The 22,280-nt window shown below is 39.5% G+C and overlaps 1 protein-coding gene across 1 annotated transcript in view; it reads right to left on the reverse strand.

The window, feature by feature from the left end:
- The window catches only part of LRP1B (LDL receptor related protein 1B), a 1,294,122-nt gene that overhangs the window by 507,700 nt on the left and 764,142 nt on the right, over nt 1-22,280 (reverse strand). The window contains 3 exon segments of the mRNA XM_044303104.1: nt 661-751; nt 753-889; nt 5,863-5,994. Coding sequence (XP_044159039.1) covers nt 661-751; nt 753-889; nt 5,863-5,994 — 360 coding nt within the window.

Below are 22,280 nucleotides of genomic sequence, written 5' to 3' on the forward strand. Positions count from 1 at the left end.
ATCCAACCCAGGCTAACACATCTGAAGTCTCCAAAAAGCATTTGGGAAAAAATGTTATGGTCTGATAAGTTTAACTTTTTGGCCATAATTCCAACAGATATGTTTGGCTCCAAAACAACAGTGCACTTCACCAAAATAACACCATACCCACAGGAAGGCATTGTAGTGGCAGCATCATGCTTTGGGCTGTTTTTCTTCAGCTGTTACTGGGGCCTTAGTTAAGCTAAAGGGAAATATGAACAGTTCCAAATACCAGTCAATATTGGTACAAAACCTTCAGGCTTCTGCTAAAAACTGAACATGAAGAGGAACATCATCTTACAGCATGACAACGACCCAAAGCATACAGTACATCCAAATCAAGAAAGGAATGGCTTCATCAGAAGAAGATGAAAGTTTTGGAATGGCCCAGCCAGAGCCCATACCTGAATATGATTGGAAATCTGTAGGGTGATTTGAAGAGGGCTGTGCACAGAAGATGCCCTCGCAATCTGACAGAAGAGTGGGCAAATCAAAATGTGTGTCTCAATTTTTTTACATCACAGTAACTGTGATTACATTTTAACAGGGGTGTGTAGACTTTTTTATCCACTGTATATAATATATGACAGGGGGCCCACAATATCCATTTTAAAAACAGAATAAAGTTTGAAGGTTTACCTCCTGAAATCACTGTCTCTAGGCTTGTTCCATTAATAAAAGCACGTTTGATTGTTTGGGTTTTTACATCAGTCCAATATAATCTCTCTTCTACCGGCATCAAAGTCAACCACTGCGACATCATCAATATCCGGGACAGTAAAAGCTGTTATAAAGTTGAAATATGGGTTGTCGATGCTCACTCCTCGGATCTCAGACCTTCTTGCATAGATCAAGAATTTTTTCATTTCTGTAAAATAAAAAATATATAAATTGTGAAACAGTTGCATATTTATCTTTTTTTTTTTAGGACTGATTGTAAGCAATGACATGAACAAGGAAAATGTTCCAGTAACATCGTAATAAATCAATGAGTTAAAGGGCACGTTAGATACATAAAAGTAGCCAAAGATCATTTTATATGCTAGTAGTTATTAGAATAGGGTTAAGCAGCAATTTTTATGCAGTTTGCATCCAGATCCTAGTTTCAGACTTTTCTAATATGGGCCTGTCCCAAAGTAATACATGCTGGATGGAAGATCTGTGTGTCCAGGATGCTGTTGTTGTCATTATTTTTATAGCTTATAATGGATCCCTTTTCCCTTGCGCTGAGAGACACTGATGAGAAGTGTTTTATTTATTCATGTTCCACCAGCAGATTAAGCCATGGGTGGTCTGGTTTTCCTCAACACATGTAAACAGCCTATACCCACTTCAAGCTGCCTTGTGTGTGCTTTCCTTCTTCCATAGCCTTTGCAACCTTCCTTCCTTGCTTCCCACACTCTTAGGGCTCGTTCCCACGACCATTGGTGTCCCGTTCCCGTATTGCGGACTGCATTTTCTGATCCGCAATACATGGGCACCATTCCGTTGTCATTCCACATCACGGATGTGGACCCGTTCATTTCAATAGGTCCGCAAATCCGGAGATGCATAGCGGAAGCATGGAATGAACGTAACATTACGCAAGCACTAGAAAGTGCTTTCTGGGGTTCCTGTTCCGTGCCTCTGCACCGCAAGAAGATAGAACATGCTCTATCTTTTTGTGGAACGGAGGAACCGCGAACCCATTCAAGTGAATGGGTCTGTGATCCCCATGCGCCTGCCCCACGAAAGTTGCCCGTGCATTGCAGACCGCAATTTGCTGCATAGCGAACACCGTAAAAAATAAATAAATTAATTTAAAAAAATAAAAATAATATGCCAGAAGTGCATTTTTTCCCAATTCACCCAATTTTTTCCACTTCCCACTACCTTGTATGCAACTGTATATTGTGCTATTAGAAATTACAACTTGTCCTGTGAAAAAAAAAAAAAAAGCCCTGATAAGGCTCCATAAAAATTAAAAAAGTTATGACTCTGGGAAGGCAGCAAGTGAAAAATGAAAATTAAAAAACAGAAAATCACAAGGTCCTCTAAGGGTTAAGGAACGATGGTGAACCTATTGTATATAATAACCAGTGTATTGCAATTCCCTCTTATGCTTTGTTAGAATTACATTTTCAGAAAGGGAATTGAGATTATTATTGAAATGAACATTGCCTTACAAAGTAGCTCAATGTAGAATGATACAAACATATGCTATCAAATACAACACATGCTGTTATCAAAACTTCTGTCTAGGAAAAAAAAAATATGTATTTCATGTATTTCTGCACAATTTTCTAGGGACTACAAACTGCAGCTGTGAGTCCACCAGTTTAAATTGTGCTTAATATTGACCAAAAATAGGCTATTTGCGTAGTTATCTTCAGCAGCAGAAGTTTCAAATTGGCTGCTAGAGGAAAATAAGCATGACAAATGGGATTTGTGCCTGTAAGCTATGAGAGGTTAGGAATGAATAACGCAAATGACAGGAACCTGGCGGAAACATTAACTCTGCCCGGAAATGGCTTTATGATTCTAAATATAGACATGCCTCATTGGTTCATGTTATTGTTATTGTGTGTAATAAATAATAATAATAATAATAATAATAATGCCAATGATAACACTTCTAACAATTCTAACAATAGTAATATAATAAATTAGACCTAGATTTGAATTATATCAACTCATAAAAGAGCAGTGGAGGCAACTTGGGTAAAAACATTGATTATTAATAATTGTTACAATAATAATTATAATAAAATATAAATAAAATACATTAAAAAAAAATTCTCTAGTAAAGCCTCATTCACAATCCATGGATCTGTGCTCTATTTTGTCCGTGTTCACAGATCCATCACGCCATTATAGTCTATGAGTCCGTGAAAACCACAGACGCAACGAGGATGCCATCATGCCTCATTCACACGTCAGTATTTTCCATCAGTGATTGTGAGCCAAAACCAGGCGTGAAGCCTACACACAGATTAGTGCATGCAATACTTTTTTGCAGTGTGGATCATCGGATGCGGATCGCGGACCCCATCCAAGTGAATGGGTCTGCAATCCGCATGCGGTTTTCCCACGGTCGGTGCCCGTGCATTGCAGACCACAATTTGTGGTCTGCAGCATGAGCACTGAGCCCTTACGTTCATGGGCATAAGCCCTAAGGGAAATATTTGGCACCTGTTCTGTTTTTAGAACCGCACCTGGTTTTAGCTCAAAATCACTGATGTGAATCACTGACCGAAACACTGATGCGTGAATAAGGGCTTAGGAAGAATTGCTTGGAAAATTATTTTTTAGCTGCACAGTGTCTGTGAAACGGGCAGTAAAAAATGGACCACGCACTGGTCCTTCATGGCTGTCTTCATGGAGGTATCACTGACCACCTTTTCTAAGGCTGAACAATCTTGGTGTCAACACCCATCCCACAACCAAAGATTGCTGGGTAGCTGTAGCATTGCAGCCATTGAAGTGAATGCCGCCGCAGTGCATTTCACAGGTTGCTTCGACTGTGGCCACCAGAACTGTAAAAAATCTGCAGGATTGGATTTTTTTTAGATTCTGAGGTGGCGGTATCTGCCACTTTGGAGTTGTGCTGCAATGCTTTTTAGTTGAGTAGCTGCACTTCTGCACAGAGGTCTTTGGTCATAGCCACGATTGTCATGTGGCTCCTGCATAAGGCTAGGGCTACACGGTGACACATATCACTTGAAAGTAAGAGTACAACTACACTGCAACAGGTATTGTGCAATATTTTTTTGTAACAATAGTCAATGGTGTTGTACTGCAACATGACAGACGCACAAAATCCAACTTGGATGGATTTTTTGTGACTGTTGTGTCACAATTTAAGCATTTCGCAGTGCAACACCATTGATTAAAAAAAATGTTGAATGAATTCTCTGTGAAAAGAAGTTGTGTGACACATGTCACCATGTAACCCTAGCCTTATAGTTCCCATCTGACTTTTTTGAATAAGTTGCAGTGCTAGTTAACATGGTTTCCTGTGTCTGTCTCCTGCCCAATTTGACCTTGGGTATGGAGAGAACCTGCTCCATGTCTGCTGTCCAGTAAGTATAGTGCAGGTGTACTATTTTCATTAATAGAGCATGCACACAAAAGTTGCTGGCCGTTGGATGGTTGCCTGGCGCGCAGCAATGTCTCCTCATGCCAATTCCAATTTAGGTGGAGAGAAGGGCTGAACGCATGGTAATGTTCTCACCAGCTGCACTTGAATGGAGCTGTTTTTGGTCTGCACAGGAGGCTGTGTATTCTAGGAACCTTTAGGCCCCTTTCACACGGGCGAGTTTTCCGCGCGGGTGCAATGCGTGACGTGAACGCATTGCAACCGCACTGAATCCGGACCCATTCATTTCTATGTGGCTGTGTACTTGAGTGATTGTTTTCACGCATCACTTATTCATTGTGTGAAAATTGCAGCAGGGTCTATATTCTGCGTTTTTCATGCAACGCAGGCCCCATAGAAGTTAATGGGGCTGCGTGAAAATCGCAAGCATCCGCAAGCAAGTGCAGATGCGGTGCGATTTTTCACACATGGTTGCTAGGAGACGATCGGGATGGGGACCTGATCTTTACTATTTTCCCTTATAACATGGTTATAAGGGAAAATAATAGCATTCTAAATTCTTAAACTCACCTCATCCACTTGTTCGCGCAGCCCGGCCCGTCTTCATTTTTCTTCTTTGATGACCTGGGAGAAAAGGACCTTTGGTGATGTCACTACGCTCATCACATGGTCCATCACATGATCCATCATGTGACATACCATGTGATAAGCGCAGTGACATCACCACAGTTCCTTTTCTCCCAGGTCATCAAAGAAGAAGAAGAAGAAGAGAAGCCAGGCTGCGCGAACAAGTGGATGAGGTGAGTTTAATTTAATTTATATATTTTTTTTAACCCCTCCATCCCTATTTTACTAAGCATTCTCTATTAAGAATGCTATTATTTTCCCTTATAACCTACAGAACACCTAACCCAAACCAGAACTTCTGTGAAGTCCAGGTTTGGGTCTGGGTACCAAACATGCCGATTTTTCTCATGTGCATGCAAAACGCATTAAAACGCTTTGCACTCGTGTGGAAAAATCGCGCACACCCGCTTCTTATCCGGCCCTCACACGTGACGTCCATGTGAAAGAGGCCTTGGGGTCCTATAATTTGGACACCCACATAACATTATGGAATATCCTAGTAATGTCATAACATTAAATAAGGGCAAACCCATTAGAGATGAGCCAATAAAGTTTTTGACGCTATTTTTTTTTTACTTTTTCTATTACATTTAGTGGTTAGATTTGTGGTCTATACCTGAAGTATGAATAAAAAATTGGTTTACCAAGTACAAATACTATAGATTTTATCCTGGGTTTTGCAATAAAAACCAATAAATATACAAGTTGAGTAGGAGAACACCTGATGAACACACAAACTGTGGTCCCAGTGATGGCCTGACTGAGAGAGTTACGCTAAGTAATATTGTTTGCTGGGCTAAAAGTCCATAGAGGAAGTTTAAGAGACAGGACGGGAATTAGAATACATGGAGTGAATTCAAAAAATTATATCCAGAAAAGCATCCACCCAATGTTATAATATAAAAAAATCCAAATATATAAAATAGTCACATGTACTATAGTTTTATAAAAATTTATAAAAATAAAATTTTATGGAAGTGTCTCTTTAATTGAGAAAAGCCAAGGCAAGCCACCACAGCAATAGGGAGGTACCTAAGGAGCTGACACTACCTTTAGGTAACTAATAATAACGGTACAGTGCAATATCTTTGTAGGCTCAGGTGTGTACCTCTCAAATTTAAAATAACATTTCTTACCACGACAAGTCCTTTTATCGGAGGATAATTTCATCAGATGAGGACAGGAGCAAGCAGCTGTTCTGTTAAAATTGATCAAACACAAGTGGGAACACGGACCCCTCCCGTTACCAGCAGCACAAGGATTGGGAGCTGAAAAGGAAAAAATAAATAAAAATTATTATTATTTTCCTTCTCTGTTTGATTTTTTTAAATCTCAGTGTACCTCACTTCCTAGAATATTAGTATTCTGCAGCATCACACAGACGCCCAACCAACTGAAGCAAAATGTGAAATTTAGAAAACGTAGAGGATAAAATAAAATGCACAGATTAGTGTTCATCCCGGTTTGGTAAATGGAGGCTACAACACATCATATTTTGCTTCTGTATTGCAAAAGTACAATTTTATTGATTCTAGTGGAAAATCTGAGAATGCTGCAATCTATACGATTTCAGTATATGGTATACAATGTATGAAAAAGCAATACCCAAGAGACAAAAATAACAGGTTTGATTTCATGGGAGCATGTTGATCACACCGATGCCCTTCTCAAACATCCCGGTACTCCGTGAGCAGAAGATAAGAATTTATGTCTGGAAATGTATAGGGTATTTCTTTACACTGGCAATATTTTATTTCTGGTAAAAAAAAAAAATAATAACTAAGGTACACAGCCCCTGCTAAAAAGTAATTTCTATAAAGGGAAAATATCAGTCCTATATTGAGTCTTAAAGGGGTTGTGCAGCGATTTATATTAATGACCTATCCTCAGGATAGGTCTTTGATCGGTGGGGTCCGACACCCGACACCCCCGCCGATCAGCTGTTTCATGAAGAGGCAGCACTCCATGTCATTATACTACGTGTCGTCTCGTCTGTAGTGGCGGCGTAGTATAATTATAAGTACTTGCTCCACTCAAGTAAATGGAGTGAGAACTCATCATTACCCTGCAGTGCTGTTTGCATCTTTTGGAGCCCCATTCAAGTGAATGGGTCTGTATCCGACCCACAAAAAATGTGGATAAAAAAAATACATTTGTGTTCATATGCCCTCATTCAGAACACATCGATACTAGGCTGAGCCGAGCATGCAAATTCATGGAGGGGCTAAATAAGATAGGCAGCCAAACAAGCATTGATTATGGCTAGCCTCAGAGGTCAGAATAAAACCTGTAATATTTCAGTAATGTTTTTTAATGTACAAAGTTGCATAGAAAAATATAAATAATGCCACCACTACTAATACTACTACTATTACTACTGATATTACTACTATTGCTTCTTATACTACTACTGCTACTACTATTACTACTACTGCTACTATTACTGCTATTACTACTATTGCTACTACTAATACTACTACTGCTACTACTAATACTGCTACTTCTGCTGCTACTACTGCTGCTGCTACTACTGCTACTACTATTACTACTATTGCTACTACTACTACTACTACCTACGACTAATACTACTACTGCTCTTACTACTACTTTTTCTTCTACTACTACTACAACTACTGCTGTTACTACTACTACTACCACTACTGCTACTACTTCTACTGCTACTACTACAACTTCTGCTGCTACTACTACTATTACTAATGCTACTACTTCTACGGTTTCTACTAATACTACTACAATTGCTACTACTACTGCTGCTACTAGTACTACTGTTCTTACTTCTACTGCTACTACTAGTACTGCTACTATTTCTACTACTACTACTGCTGCTACTACTACTACTGCTACTACTACTACTATTGCTTCAACTAATGCATCTTCTGCTACTACTGCTACTACTAAAACTTGTTAATACTTACAACAGATGTAGGAGTGGCAGCAATCCCGCTCTGCAGAACTAAATACCACAGTACAGCAAATAATATTGCCACCCTCTCCGCCATATTCAGCAGGCCATCTGCAGCCGCTGGTCTGGTGTATAAGTACCTGATGCTCCTAGTATTAATGCTGAGAGCATCACATTGTTATGTTCCCAACTGGCAGCCATGAGGATGTCATCGGTGGCGAATAGGCAATCAACCTATCTGGAAATTTCCCTGTAAGGTCTTTGGCTGGTACACCTCTGACTCTTATTACTGCTGCTATTACTACTACTACCACTGCTACTACTACTATTAAAATCACTAATGATACTGTTGCTACTGCTACTATTACTACTACTACTTTTACTGCTACTATTAGTACCACTAATACTACTACTGCTACTGCAGCTACTACTACTAGTACTACTACTACTTCTACTATTGCTACTACTACTATGATTTTATATATTTTGTTTTACTCATTGGAAAAGAATTATCATTTTGTATAAAGGTTTGCTAAAAAAAAAAAGGCTATTTATGGTATTGGAAGGCACAATGCATATAAAGATATTACAGATCAATATGTTCTTGAGATTTAGAGTCATAAGTGGGAAGGAGAATTACCAGTTGTTAGTGTGAGTCCTCTTTACAATTTATCAAACCAGCAGGTATAATGATGTTGCCACTAGGTGGCCATGTTATTGTTGAGCGCTTGTCAATTTATATACACTATTACGTCAATGCGTTGGGATCAACAAGCTTCCTGCAACTTCTTCTTAACTGTTGTTATGGCAATTTCCTTTGCATTTTAATCTCTGAAAGATGGTAATTTCTGCTATTTCTATCTCATGTGTTTGAAAACATCAAATTATCCCATTCGTAAGAAAGACGTCTCCCAACGAGGAATTCTTATGGAATTTGCAAATTACTGCATTAAACTACGTAAGAAAATGAGCTGTCGGTTAAACAGGATGCACGTCTCGTCTGCAGTTTAATTGGAGAACATCATTAGGACATCGCGGTTAACTAATCTCTAGCATTGTACGCCGTATCTCCTTGGACTTTTATCTATGTCAGCAGGTAGGATTTGTAAATGTTGCATTATAATGAATTGCCCACCATTTCTTGTACACTAAACTATTGTCACTGTTAAACATAAGACCCTAGAAACCTTGTGAGAACTAAATTTGGCCATAGATCACCATGTTCTTAACACCACACAAATTCTTCTTATGGTGTGCAGATCAGTGGTCTCCAGCCTTTGCTGAATGTTAAAGGGAACCTATCATGTGGATATTTGATTATAATCTAACTAATTATATACAATCATTAACTACTAAAAAGTACCTTAGATGTATTCACTTACTGGTGTGACAGATGGTTACCTCATAATACACACAAAGATGCCACATGCTAATGAGCTGATTTGAGTCCAGCGTGATATCAGTGAGTCCAGCGTATATTTAATTCAGAGCTATAGCCACTCCCCTGCCCACCTGCTGCTGATTCATATGGAAACAAACTGTCATTCAGCAGCAGGTGGGCGGGGAGAGTCAGGAGCTCATAAATATTCATGACTCATCATTATCAGCTGGAGCTTTTCAATACAGGATGTTGGCAGATTGACTGGGTCAATTAAAGAAAGTGACCCAGCATTTTGCTAAGAGAATCAGTCACTTATTTATGTTGCCCTTAGTTAGGACACCATAAAACTGGTGACAGGTTCCCTTTAAAGAGCACCTGTCAGCAGGATCAACCAAATTAAACTGGCCTTACTGCCTGGTAGAGTTGATCCTGCTGATTAGACTGATTTCTGTAAAAAATTGTGATGAGCGGCATAGGCAATATTCAAATTTGCGATATTTTGCAAATAATTTTCCAAATATTTGCCATAAATTCGCAAATTTGATAATTTGTGATCTCCAGTCATTGTTCACTTGTTTGCAAAAATCGGTAATGTAATATATTCACGATTAAAATTAGCGATTCGAATATTCATGCTCAACACTATTTCTAATCAGTTGTTGCATTTTGGAGAAAAACACTTTTAGGCTTCATGCACACGACTATGTCCGTATTGCTGTCCGCAAACCACAGATACACACAAAATACAGGAAACTTCCATGTGCAATCCGTATTTTTCGCACTCCATGACTAGAGCTATCTTTTCTTGTGAAGAATATAGACAAAATTAAGACATGTTTTATAATTTGTGTAACGGATATAAGGATGCGGACAGCACGCGGATCACCTTCGTATGCTCTTTGTTTTTATGTGAACCCATAGAAATGAATGGGTTTATGTGCAATCCATAAAAGATCTTGAACATGGTTGCAAAATATGATTGAGTGCATAAGCCCTTATTCTTTTTGCAAATTTAGGCCTTAGCGCAAATAAAGTCCTGTAAGATGAGAGTTTTAATTCTCTTTAGAACTGTAACTTGGTTCCAAGACCAAGGTTTAACGGTTTCTTTTAGAGATAAGTGAATTTTGGAAAATTTGATTCGGCTGCTTTGCCAAATAAAAAAATTAAAAATGCTTTGTGATGTATTAATTCGTCATGAAGCACATTTTTTTGCAAGTAGTGGATGCCCTGACAGGGAGCGACTATAGCGCCGCTCTCCATCATTGTACCCTTCAGATTCCATGTTCAGAAATGATTGCGGCAGAGGGTAAAAACTGTGTAAAATTAGCAGAAAAAAAATTTGCTTGCTACAGGCCGGCCACCGCCATCTTGCTTTTGGATCGAGATGATGTTGTCACGCCGGCCAGCGTGCTGACGTCATACGACACCACCCATCAAAAGGGCAGTGGCCGGCCCGTTGGGACAAAATTGGTCAGGTAAGTATAATTTTTTTCGTTTTTTTACACTATTTCATGTTAAATTGATTTGCTACCATAAAACACAAGGAAATTCGGCTTTGATGAAATTCATTGGATTCAATTCACTGAACTCTAGTTTCTTTCTCGGTCTATATGGTAATAGTACGGTAAATATAGCTGGATATGTGGGTAATATATAATGTGACATGCACTAGTTTTGTTGGTGTACAAAAAGCCACAAATGTCGGCAAACACACGTCTTTCTACAAAAAATTGCAACTTTTTAAATGATATGCCTCTTTTGCCACTTTCATAAAAAGCTTTCAGGGCTTAGTGAGAAGGAGGGGCCTCCTGTGGATTGACAGATTTACCATATTTTACACCATAAACTGCAATAAATCAAAGCAAAGATCTATGCCAGGTTATGGCTAATGTTGATTTGCTTTTCTTGCACATGGACTACCTGAAGAGTAGCCAAACTCTTACTCCAGCACAATTTTTAATACGACTGGCAAATTGTGTATTATAATTTAGTTCCTGAGTTATAAACTTGAACAGCTGAAGGTTTTTGTCATGTTATTCTGATCACCTGGTGGCCAAGCCTCTCCTCTTCTGCCTGTAGGGCATGCTAGCACGGTCCCACAGGCCATTAAAGGGCCAGCCCCTGTATGCTTTAATCTTCACCAGCCTATGACTGGTAACCTTGAGGTACTTAAGGTACCTACCCCTGTGGGAGGGTACCAACCTGAACAAAAACATTTCTAGTGTCCTAGTATTCTGCAAAGGTGTCTGTTCTGATGCCTGCCCATGTACCGACTTTCTGCCCTTTTACTGGTTTATGAACTTCCAAATGCCTGAATTGGCCTTCTCCTGACCTCTGTATTGACCCCTCACTGCCTGCCCTGACCTAAAACCTTTTACCGCATCACACATACCCTGCCAGCATGACCTCAGCTTGTCCCTGATCATGATTTTGCATGACCCCCTTCACCGATGTCTCAGACCCACTTGAATCACCTGTCAATCGTATAGAAACTACTACAGAAGCTAGAGGCCATGTGGTTCCCCTGCAGCAAAGTTTACATCCCTGTGCAGAAGTTAAAGGGTGAATACTTGTTGACTGACAAGATAACACCCATAGGAGCTTTTAAACTAGAATCTGTGGGGGGGGGGGGGGGGGTAATACTAATAAGGGGGTCGATAGTGTAGATAGAGAGTGGGTTATAGAAGGAATGGGACAGTGAGGATTTAGTGGGGGGCTGGGGTTAGTGAAGAAAATAGGGAGAAGACTGGGTAGAACATAACATTTATGAAAAATACTGCTGTTAACAAGAACCTGTTACATACAAAAATCAACCAAGGTAACGAAAAAATCCTGGATATTCACTTTACAGGTAATAGTAATTTAAAATGTATTTTCTCAAATGCCAGAAGCCTAGCTAGAAAAATGGGGGAGCTGGTACTAGAAGAGCACATAGATGTAGTTGATGTGGCTGAGACAGGGTTGGATTCTTCACACGACTGGGCTGTTAAAATGGAAGGTTTTATACTATTTAGGAAAGAGAATAGAAAAGGTGATGGTCTGTGCCTGTATGTGAGGAGTGATCTGAAGACAAGTGTGAAAGAGGCAGTTGTGGGTGCGGATGGTGAGGATGTGGAAATTAGTGATGGACGAACATCGGCCGGGAAGGTTTGCGAACGCAATTGCGTGAAGGCGATCAAATGTTCACCGCAAATTCGCTGTTGGCCCCATTCACTTTAATGGCAGGCAAATCTGAAAAACCTTCAGCTCATATTTGAAGCCACCAAATACTAAGTTGAAGTGTAAAAATAGTCCCACAACATGGACAGTGACATACTAGAGGAGGATCAATGACAACAATTCCAACCAAAAAATATGTATCTTAATCAGGGGACATTTTTATGCTTCTTAAAGGGAAATTCTCTGAAATGTGCCCTGTTGTAGCCTAGAAACATTGTATTTTTAGGCCACGGTAGTACGGGCCTTAAAAATTAGGCATTCACCTGACATAAAAGAAATTGTGGTTATGTGGCTCGAGGTACATTATGCGGTCACTGAATAACAATTATACTGTAGGAGCGGTACTTTTTTGGGGGGCAACTGATATATCACACCAGTAGAAATTATTTGTTCCAATGTTGTTTGTCACTATCTGTAGCTGAGGTTAACGCAGCAGAGCTGCAAACCAATGCTGCACTATATATAACACCCCTGCTTCAACTAGTTTTTTTCTGGGGACAACTGGTATATCACACCAGTAGAAATTATTTGTTCCATTTGCATTTGTCATTTGTCACTATCTGTAGCTGCGGTAACGCAGCAAAACTGCAAACAAATGCTGCACTACCAAAATGCACTACATAGAAAGCATATAATTGGTATATAACACCCCTTCTTCAATCAGTTTTTTTGGGCGGCAGCTGGTATATTTCACCAGTATAAATGATTTGTTCCAATAGCGTTTGTCACTCTGTGTAGCTGCAGTATCTCAGCAGAACCGCACACAACTGCTGCACAATACAAATGCACTATAATATACTTTCTATGTTAGAAAGTATATTTTAAGTATATTTCACCCCTTAGTAAGCCACACCTATCGATAGCACACCTATACCAGTTCTTAAAAGGACTTTTGTGGCCCTATTAGTTAGCGATTGGTGTCCCTAATAGTCTGTCCCTACTCCACACAGCAACCTCTCCCTACACTGGCAAAACACTGAATGTAGCATGGCAGCCAGATCGGGTTTATTTATAAGGTAGGGAGTATGTCCATGTGCTGAAACGTCTTAATTGGCTGTGCTGTACCACCTCATGGATGCGTTATGGGTCAAAGTTCTTCGCAATGTAAAAGAATATGGCACCGGCGGACATCGCCATATGTCCGTCCATTCGGCGAACCGCGAACGAGCAAAGTTTGCAGCAAAACGACCGTCAGGCTAACCACAAGGCCATCTCTAGTGGAAACCTTATGGGTGGAAGTTCGAAGGGATATAGACACTGAAAAAATAATACTTAGCGTAATCTATAGACCCCCTAACATCACAGAAGAGATAGAAACGCAACTGTATAACCAAATAGAGCGGGCGGCACAGGCTAGTACAGTAGTCATAATGGGGGATTTTAACTTCCCAGACATTGACTGGGGTCATGGTTCTGCCTCAACCGCAAAAGGGAGAAAATTCCTCAACTTGCTGCAGGACCTCTTTATGGACCAGTTTGTAGAAGCTCCCACTAGGGACGATGCTCTGTTGGATCTGGTAATTTCTAATGATGCAAAGCTTGTTGGTAATGTTACTGTTCGAGAAACACTAGGTAATAGTGACCACAATATAATTATATTCCCCCTAAACTATAAAATGCAAACTCTGTCAGACAGAGCAAAGACACTGAACTTCAAAAAGGCTAATTTCTCTGGGTTGAGGGCAGCATTTCAGGGCATAGACTGGGAGCAGCTACTGTCACATAATAATACTGAGGATAAATGGGAGAGCTTCAAATCCACATTGAGTAATTGCACTAAAAAATGTATCCCTTTAGGTAACAAGTATAAACGGCTAAAATTAAACCCCCCATTGCTTACAGCTACTGTAAAAAGGGCAATAAAAGACAAAAAGAGAGCATTTCAAAAATGCAAATCTGAGGGGTCAGCTGTAGCGTTTGAAGATTACAAAGGGCTTAATAAAATCTGTAAAAAGGAGATAGAATTAGCAAAAATACAAAACAAACAGCAAAAGAGAGCAAAGCAAATCCCCAAAAATTATTTCAATATATAAATGCTAAAAACCCTAGGTCTGAGCAAGTAGGTCCTAAATAATGGTAATGGGGGGGGGGGGTAGTCGCTGAAAATAAGGAAAATGCAGAGTTACTAAATGTTTTTTTTAGCTCTGTATATACAAAAGAAGAGAAAGGAGCTGACATCTGTGGTGCTGGGGCTGTTAGTACATCCAGTGATATACTCAATTGGCTAACTGTAGATATGGTTCCATTTAAATAGGGTAAATGTGAACAAAGCTCCGGGTCCAGATGGATTACACCCAAGAGTGCTTAAAGAGCTCAGTTCAGTCATTACTGTGCACCTGTTCATAATTTTTAAGGATTCTCTAGGGACTGGTACAGTGCCAAGTGATTGGCGCAAGGCAAAACATGGTGCCCATATTCAAAAAGGATCTAGGTCCTTCACAGGTAATTATAGACCTATAGGCTTGGAAAGTATAGTTTGTGATTGGACTGAAAACTGGCTGAAGGACCATGTCCAGAGAGTTGTGGTCAATGATTCCTATTCAGAATGGTCCCAGGTTATAAGTGGTGACCCCAAGGTTCAGTGCAGGGTCCTTTATTATTTAATTTCTTTATTAATGATATTGAGGAGGGGATTAATAGCACCATATCTATTTTTGAAGATGACACTAAGTTATGTAGAACTGTACAGTCTATGGAAGATGTCCATACACTACAAGCTGACTTGAACACTCTGAGTGATTGGGCATCAACTTGGCAAATGAGGTTCAATGTGGACAAATGTAAAGTTCTGCATCTTGGCAGTAATAATCTCTGTGCTTCATATGTCCTAGGTGATGTAACACTGGGAGAGTCACTTATAGGGAAGGATTTGGGTGTCCTTGTAGATGGTAGATTAAATTACAGCATACAATGTCAATCAGCTGCTTCTAAGGCCCCCAGGATATTGTCATGCATTAAACGAGGCATGGACTCACGGGGCAGGGATGTAATACTACTACTTTACAGAGCGTTGGTGCGGCCTCATCTGGAATATGCAGTTCAGTTCTGGGCACCAGTCTATAGAATGGGTGCACTGCAGCTGTAAATAAAGCACAGAGGAGAGCGACTAAACTGATAAGGGGCCTGGAGGGTCTTAGTTATAAAGAAAGATTAAAATAATTGAATTTATTTAGTCTTGAGAAGAGACGTCTAAGGGGGGACATGATTAACTTATACAAATATATAAACGGGCCATACAAAAAATAATGTGAAAAACTGTTCCATGTAAAATGCGCCCAAAAGACAAGGGGGCACTGCCTCCAACTGGAGAGGAAAAAGTTCAGTCTCCAGAAGCATCAAAGCTTCTTTACTGTGAAGCTGTGGAATAGACTTCCTCAGAACGTGGTCAAAGCAGGAACAGTAGACAGTTTCAAACCGGGTTTAGACAAATTCTTAAAAGTAAAAAGCATTAAAGCATTAATGCTTATGGAAAAGTGTAGAAATCTGAGTCTCAATTCCTTTTGGGATTAGGATCCCCACCTATCCCTTGGATGAACTTGATGGACATATGTCTTTTTTAAACCGTATTAGGGTACTTTCACACCAGTGTTTTTCTTTTCCGGAGCTGAGCTCAATACCGGAAAAGAACTAATCAGTTTTATCCCCATGCATTCTGAATTGAGAGAAATCCGTTCAGGATGCATCAGGATGTCTTCAGTTCAGTCACTGAACGGCGTTTTGGATGGAGGAAATACAGCAGCATGCTGCGGTATTCTCTCCGTCCCAAATTCCGGATCAGTTGCCGGAATGCCGAAAAATATAGAAAAGGATCCGTTCTTGCAATGCATTTGTGAGACGGAGCCACATCCGGATCCGTCTACAAATGCTGTCCGTTTGCATTCAGATTGCCTGATGAAGTAGGCAGTTCTGGTGATGTAACTGCTTGCCGGATCACTCTGCCACAAGTGTGAAAGTAGCCTTAACTATGTAATGATTAACCTAAAGTTAATAACATTTTTTTTTTCTTTTAAGTAAATCTTGTCCACATATCTTGAACATATTCTCCACTTTACAAGAACATATGGCATAAATATTTCTTTGTTCATTATGTGAACCATGGATTGCACCTCCCATCCCAAGAATGCAGTCTCCGAGCCTCCGAGCACAGTGTTTGGGGACCAAACTGGAACAGACCCAATACCGCACTAAAAGATATATATATATATATATATATATATATATATATATATATATACTGTATGTATATATATATATATATATACAGGTCCTTCTAAAAAAATTAGCATATTGTGATAAAGTTCCTTATTTTCTGTAATGTACTGATAAACATTAGACTTTCATATATTTTAGATTCATTACACACCAACTGAAGTAGTTCAAGCCTTTTATTGTTTTTATATTGATGATTTTGGCATACAGCTCATGAAAACCCAAATTTCCTATCTAAAAAAAATAGCATATTTCATCCGACCAATAAAAGAAAAGTGTTTTTAATACAAAAAAAGTCAACCTTCAAATAATTATGTTCAGTTCTGCACTCAATACTTGGTCGGGAATCCTTTTGCAGAAATTACTGCTTCAATGCGGCGTGGCATGGAGGCAATCAGCCTGTGGCACTGCTGAGGTGTTATGGAGGCCCAGGATGCTTCGATAGCGGACTTAAGCTCATCCAGAGTGTTGGGTCTTGCGTCTCTCAACTTTCTATTCCCAATATCCCACAGATTCTCAATGGGGTTCAGGTCGGGAGAGTTGTCAGGCCAATTGAGCACAGTAATACCATGGTCAGTAAACCATTTACCAGTGGTTTTGGCACTGTGAGCAGGTGCCAGGTCGTGCTGAAAAATGAAATCTTCATCTCCATAAAGCTTTTCAGCAGATGGAAGCATGAAGTGCTCCAAAATCTCCTGATAGCTAGCTGCATTGACCCTGCCCTTGATAAAACACAGTGGACCAACACCAGCAGCTGACATGGCATCCCAGACCATCACTGACTGTGGTTACTTGACACTGGACTTCAGGCATTTTGGCATTTCCCTCTCCCCAGTCTTCCTCCAGACTCTGGCACCTTGATTTCCGAATGACATGCAACAGTCCAGTGCTGCTTCTCTGTAGCCCAGGTCAGGCGCTTCTGCCGCTGTTTCTGGTTCAAAAGTGGCTTGACCTGGGGAATGCGGCACCTGTAGCCCATTTCCTGCACACGCCTGTACACGGTGGCTCTGGATGTTTCTACTCCAGACTCAGTCCACTGCTTCCGCAGGTCCCCCAAGGTCTGGAATCGGTCCTTCTCCACAATCTTCCTCAGGGTCCGGTCACCTATTCTCGTTGTGCAGCGTTTTCTGCCACACTTTTTCCTTCCCACAGACTTCCCACTGAGGTGCCTTGATACAGCACTCTGGGAACAGCCTATTCGGTCAGACATTTCTTTCTGTGTCTTACCCTCTTGCTTGAGGGTGTCAATGATGGCCTTCTGGACAGCAGTCAGGTCGGCAGTCTTACCCATGATTGCGGTTTGGAGTAATGAACCAGGCTGTTTTTTTTTAAAAGCCTCAGGAATCTTTTGCAGGTGTTTAGAGTTAATTAGTTGATTCAGATGATTAGGTTAATAGCTCGTTTAGAGAACCTTTTCATGATATGCTAATTTTTTTAGATAGGAAATTTGGGTTTTCATGAGCTGTATGCCAAAATCATCAATATAAAAACAATAAAAGGCTTGAACTACTTCAGTTGGTGTGTAATGAATCTAAAATATATGAAAGTCTAATGTTTATCAGTACATTACAGAAAATAATGAACTTTATCACAATATGCTAATTTTTTTAGAAGGACCTGTATATATATATATATATATATATATATATATATATGTATATATATATATTTTACACTTGCGTAGTTCTGGGGAAAAAAAAAAACATGTATCTATCAGTATATGATCTAATCTAAAAGATAGCAAGGTGTCACATAAATAATTACTGGCTTTGTTAAACGGTTTTGTATAATAGTAAAAATTCTAGTATAGCATAATAAATCTTTCTCTTCAATCAGAGCAAGTTAATAAATCTGAGATTATCTAGCTGCATCTATGTTCTTTTTAGGAACATTTGCAATGTCTACAGATTCTCAATAGGGCTGTATCTAGTGAAGCCAGTAATGAGATACTTGTCGTTACTTTCAGACCCTATAGCAATCTCTGGTTCCATTTTACAAGCTTGATGTAGAGAGATTCACAGAATTAAAGGCAAGAAACTGCATTCGCAACACAATAAGAACATTTTCATCTACAGGATGCTCAGGATCTCCGCTTCTGATGTTAAGCCAGCTATTGTAGGTTTGTGGGAGAAGGATTTGTAAAAATAATTTTCCCCCTCTAATATCCAAAAACTTTTCACCATTCCTCATAAATTTTCTAGAGGCATTCACATCCAAGAAAACGGTTATAAAGTCCTGATGCGATGATACCGTACCCCTGACAAGACCTTTTTATTTGGAACCAACTTTTCAGATACCGGTTGGTGTTGCCCTAAAGAAAGAGGCACATTGATCCATGTATGGTGGTCATGCCAGGTACTTAGAGACTGGTGGGCTGAAATTTTTCAATTGAACAATCAAATATATTAAACTTCATTCCTTTTGGCTTTTGGTATTGGAGTGGTGAATGCTTATAAAGATTTGCTCTTTCCTCTTTTACTTGCAGCAGCTAGACTATTAGTCACAACATACTGGCTTTCGACAGAGGTACCCAGCACTGATTATTAGATTAACAAAATAAATCAATTTTATAAGTTTGAGTAATCTCCCACTGGGAATTGCGCTCATGACATACTTTTTTCTCTCTATTTGGACTCCCTGGAAATTGTGTAGACACTTCTCTCGAGAGACGCACCAGGTTCACGCTCCTCTCCCTCTGCCAGAGATCCCTTTGGATAACTAGATCTTTGCTTGCTCTTTTATTTATTCTGCTATTACCTTCCCATGTCTAATAGTCATTTTGTTTATTGATAAATGTTGATTTCCGAGTTATTTACCACTGATATACAGTATATCTGATATTGGTGCCTTTCAGTGCTGAGGTCCTAGGTTGAAATCCAACCAAGGACAACATCTGCATGGAGTTTGTATGTTGTCCCTTTGTTTGCTCTGGTTTCCTCCTACACTCCAAAGACATAATGATAGGGACCATAGATTGTGAGTAGAGATGAGCGAATTTCCGCTTATGAAATTCGTTTACTTGTAAAAGCAGAATTGCGTTATGGATTCCAATACCACGGCCTCTAAAGGCATTCAGTTATGCATTTTGTCATAGAATTGTGTTATGTATAGTGAAATTGAGGCCCACAGATTTTCAGTGTTGCAATTAAACTCTTTATTTAGTTTCACAGTAGTTTCATCCAATTGCCCAAAATTTATCTTCAAGGTACAAACAGAATATCTAGCCCGGATGTTTCGGTCACATCAGACCTTCATCAGCGGTCAAATTTTTTTCTGTTCTGGAGGAAGGACTAAATCATCAGGGCACATCCGAGCCCTGATGACTTAGTCCTTCCTCCAGAACAGATAAAAATGTGACCGATGAAGAAGGTCTGATGTGACTGAAACGTCGGGTCGAGATATTCTGTTTGTACCTTCAAGATAACTATTGGGCAATTGGATGAAACTACGTCCTGACATAGGTAGCCCAGAGTACATATATCATGTACACTCTCGGCTGATATCTTCTATACAAAGAAGGAAAGGATGGCAAGCGTGTATGTATTCTTCTGATCAAATTTCATGTTAGTCAAGATCAGTTTTTGAGACAAAAGTATCTGTGATACCATAAACCAGGAAATCATTAAAACATATTAGTTTTCTTTTTCTTAAAAAAAAAAAATATGTCTTCTGGAGGCATTTTCTAAATGTGTATCTCTCCAAGGTATTGAAGCAGTAAAAAAAAAAATATGCAAGTTTATTTTTGGCAGAGTCTCGTACCGCTCGCCGTGCCACCATGACCTTACTTAACATTATTTGTTATGCAACAATAAACCACGCAGTGAAGGGCAATGTAGTTAAATGCTTCCTCAACTTCTGGAAATCTGTGCACCACAAAATTCTCCATGCATAAACTCCGAGCACTAACTTCTTGATAATGTAAAGATAAAAGTCCCTTAAGATTAAGAAGAGTTTCTTTTAAAAATGCATTTGCTTCTTCGCCCTGACAACATACTTCACTGTCAAAGCGTCCAAAGGTTTCATTTCCAGAAAACACCATAGAAATGTAGTTCTGTGGGGACTTTATAACTCAACTCTGACTGTGGAGACAGTGGTTTTATTTTAGCATTTCATCTACCTTTGGGTTGTGTTTCCCAGACACAAAAGCCAAAAGAATTTCAGCAGGATATGTTATTTTTATTGTCAATAAATGGGAGGTTAATTATTAGTTATCTCTTAGTCGCGAGGAATTTCAAAGCCAAAGCCACAATTTATTTTTCTTTTGTATATGTAACTAATGAACATTAGAGTCAAGAGTAATTACAAGTTACAATGACTCAACTGGGGATAATATGACGAAGGCCGCTAGAATAGACCAATGTGCAATAATGAGATGATACATAATACAGCTCTTTCCTTATAGACTCAAAACAGTGAATAGAAATAGGAAAATTAATTGTAAAAATTCAAGATTCACCTGCCATTAGAAATTTTGATCCTGCTGTTAGCCCCCTGATTGCTAATCATCTACTGTTTTAGCTGCACATTCAAACATTCATTCATGGTACATATTCATTTTTGATCCTGCTGTAACCCTCTGATCACTGGATGTCTACAGTCATAGCTGCAAATTCTTTCTGAGATCCTCTGAACTGATCTTATCTTTGTAACTTTTGTTCGTATTTGATTCTTAGTGACTTTCATGACACAATTCGGCCAATATGTTCATATCTGCATAGCATTTTCTTCTCAGGTGCTAAGCTTAGCTGTTCAATAGAGTAAATGAGCTTAATTAACCATAGAGTTAAGCACATAGACCCCCATTAATTTATAAATGGTATGGAAATGACATGAGTACTGGGTTTGGCAAGAGGGCAGAAGTCATATTAGGCGAAGTGTTGTTGTGGCAAAGTGTCTTACAGTTAAACATGGCAGTTAGACAGGGCAGGAGACAGACATGATATGAGAGATATTCACATTCATTATGTTTATTCTACTTATTCTATGTCCATTTTATTTTATGCTGTATTCCTCCACACTTACTGCCCTGTTGCCCCTCCATTGCGTTCTTTCCACATGTACAGCGCTGGTGGAAGTGACATAAGGACTAGCGCCATACATGTACGGCAGGCTGATCGGGCGGGTGCACTGACGAGACAGTTATTGACAGCCGGGCCCCTGCTGCATAAACTTATTAACCCCTTGTATGCCGCAATCAAAGCTGACCGTGCCATGCAGAGGGTTTGCGGAGGGTACGGGTGCACTCTGCATCTCCATTGGGTCCCCGTGCTGCAGTGACGGAGACTCGATTGTAGAGAAGGCAGCCCGATGCTTTCCATAGGCATCAGGGATTGCCTTCAACAGAAGCCTGTGAGATCCAGTTGTCAGTGTAAAGGCTGACAGGCAATGCATTACAATACAAGATGTATTGTAATGCATTGCATGGGGGTCAGACCAAGTCCCTGAGCAGGACAAAAAAAAATGTTTTTCATAAGAAAATAAAGTTTCAAGTAAAAAAAAAAAGCCCAAAATAAAACACATAAAATTGTAAAAAATAAATAAATAAAAAGAAAACCAGACATACTGAGTATTTCTGCATCCGTAACGACTGGCTCTATAACAATATTACATGATACACCCGCTCACCAGAATGCCGTGGAAAAATAAAAATAAAAACTGTGCTAAAAGAATCTTTTTTTGTCACCTTACATCACAAAAAGTTCAACATCAAGCGATCAAAAAGGCATATGCCCCCCAAAAATAGTCCCAATAGCACAGTCACCTCATCCTGCAAAAAATGAGACCCTACATAAAACAATCGGCAAAAAATAAATAAAAAAATG

Source organism: Bufo gargarizans, chromosome 8 (genome assembly GCF_014858855.1).
Source record: "Bufo gargarizans isolate SCDJY-AF-19 chromosome 8, ASM1485885v1, whole genome shotgun sequence".
Lineage (NCBI taxonomy): Eukaryota > Metazoa > Chordata > Amphibia > Anura > Bufonidae > Bufo > Bufo gargarizans.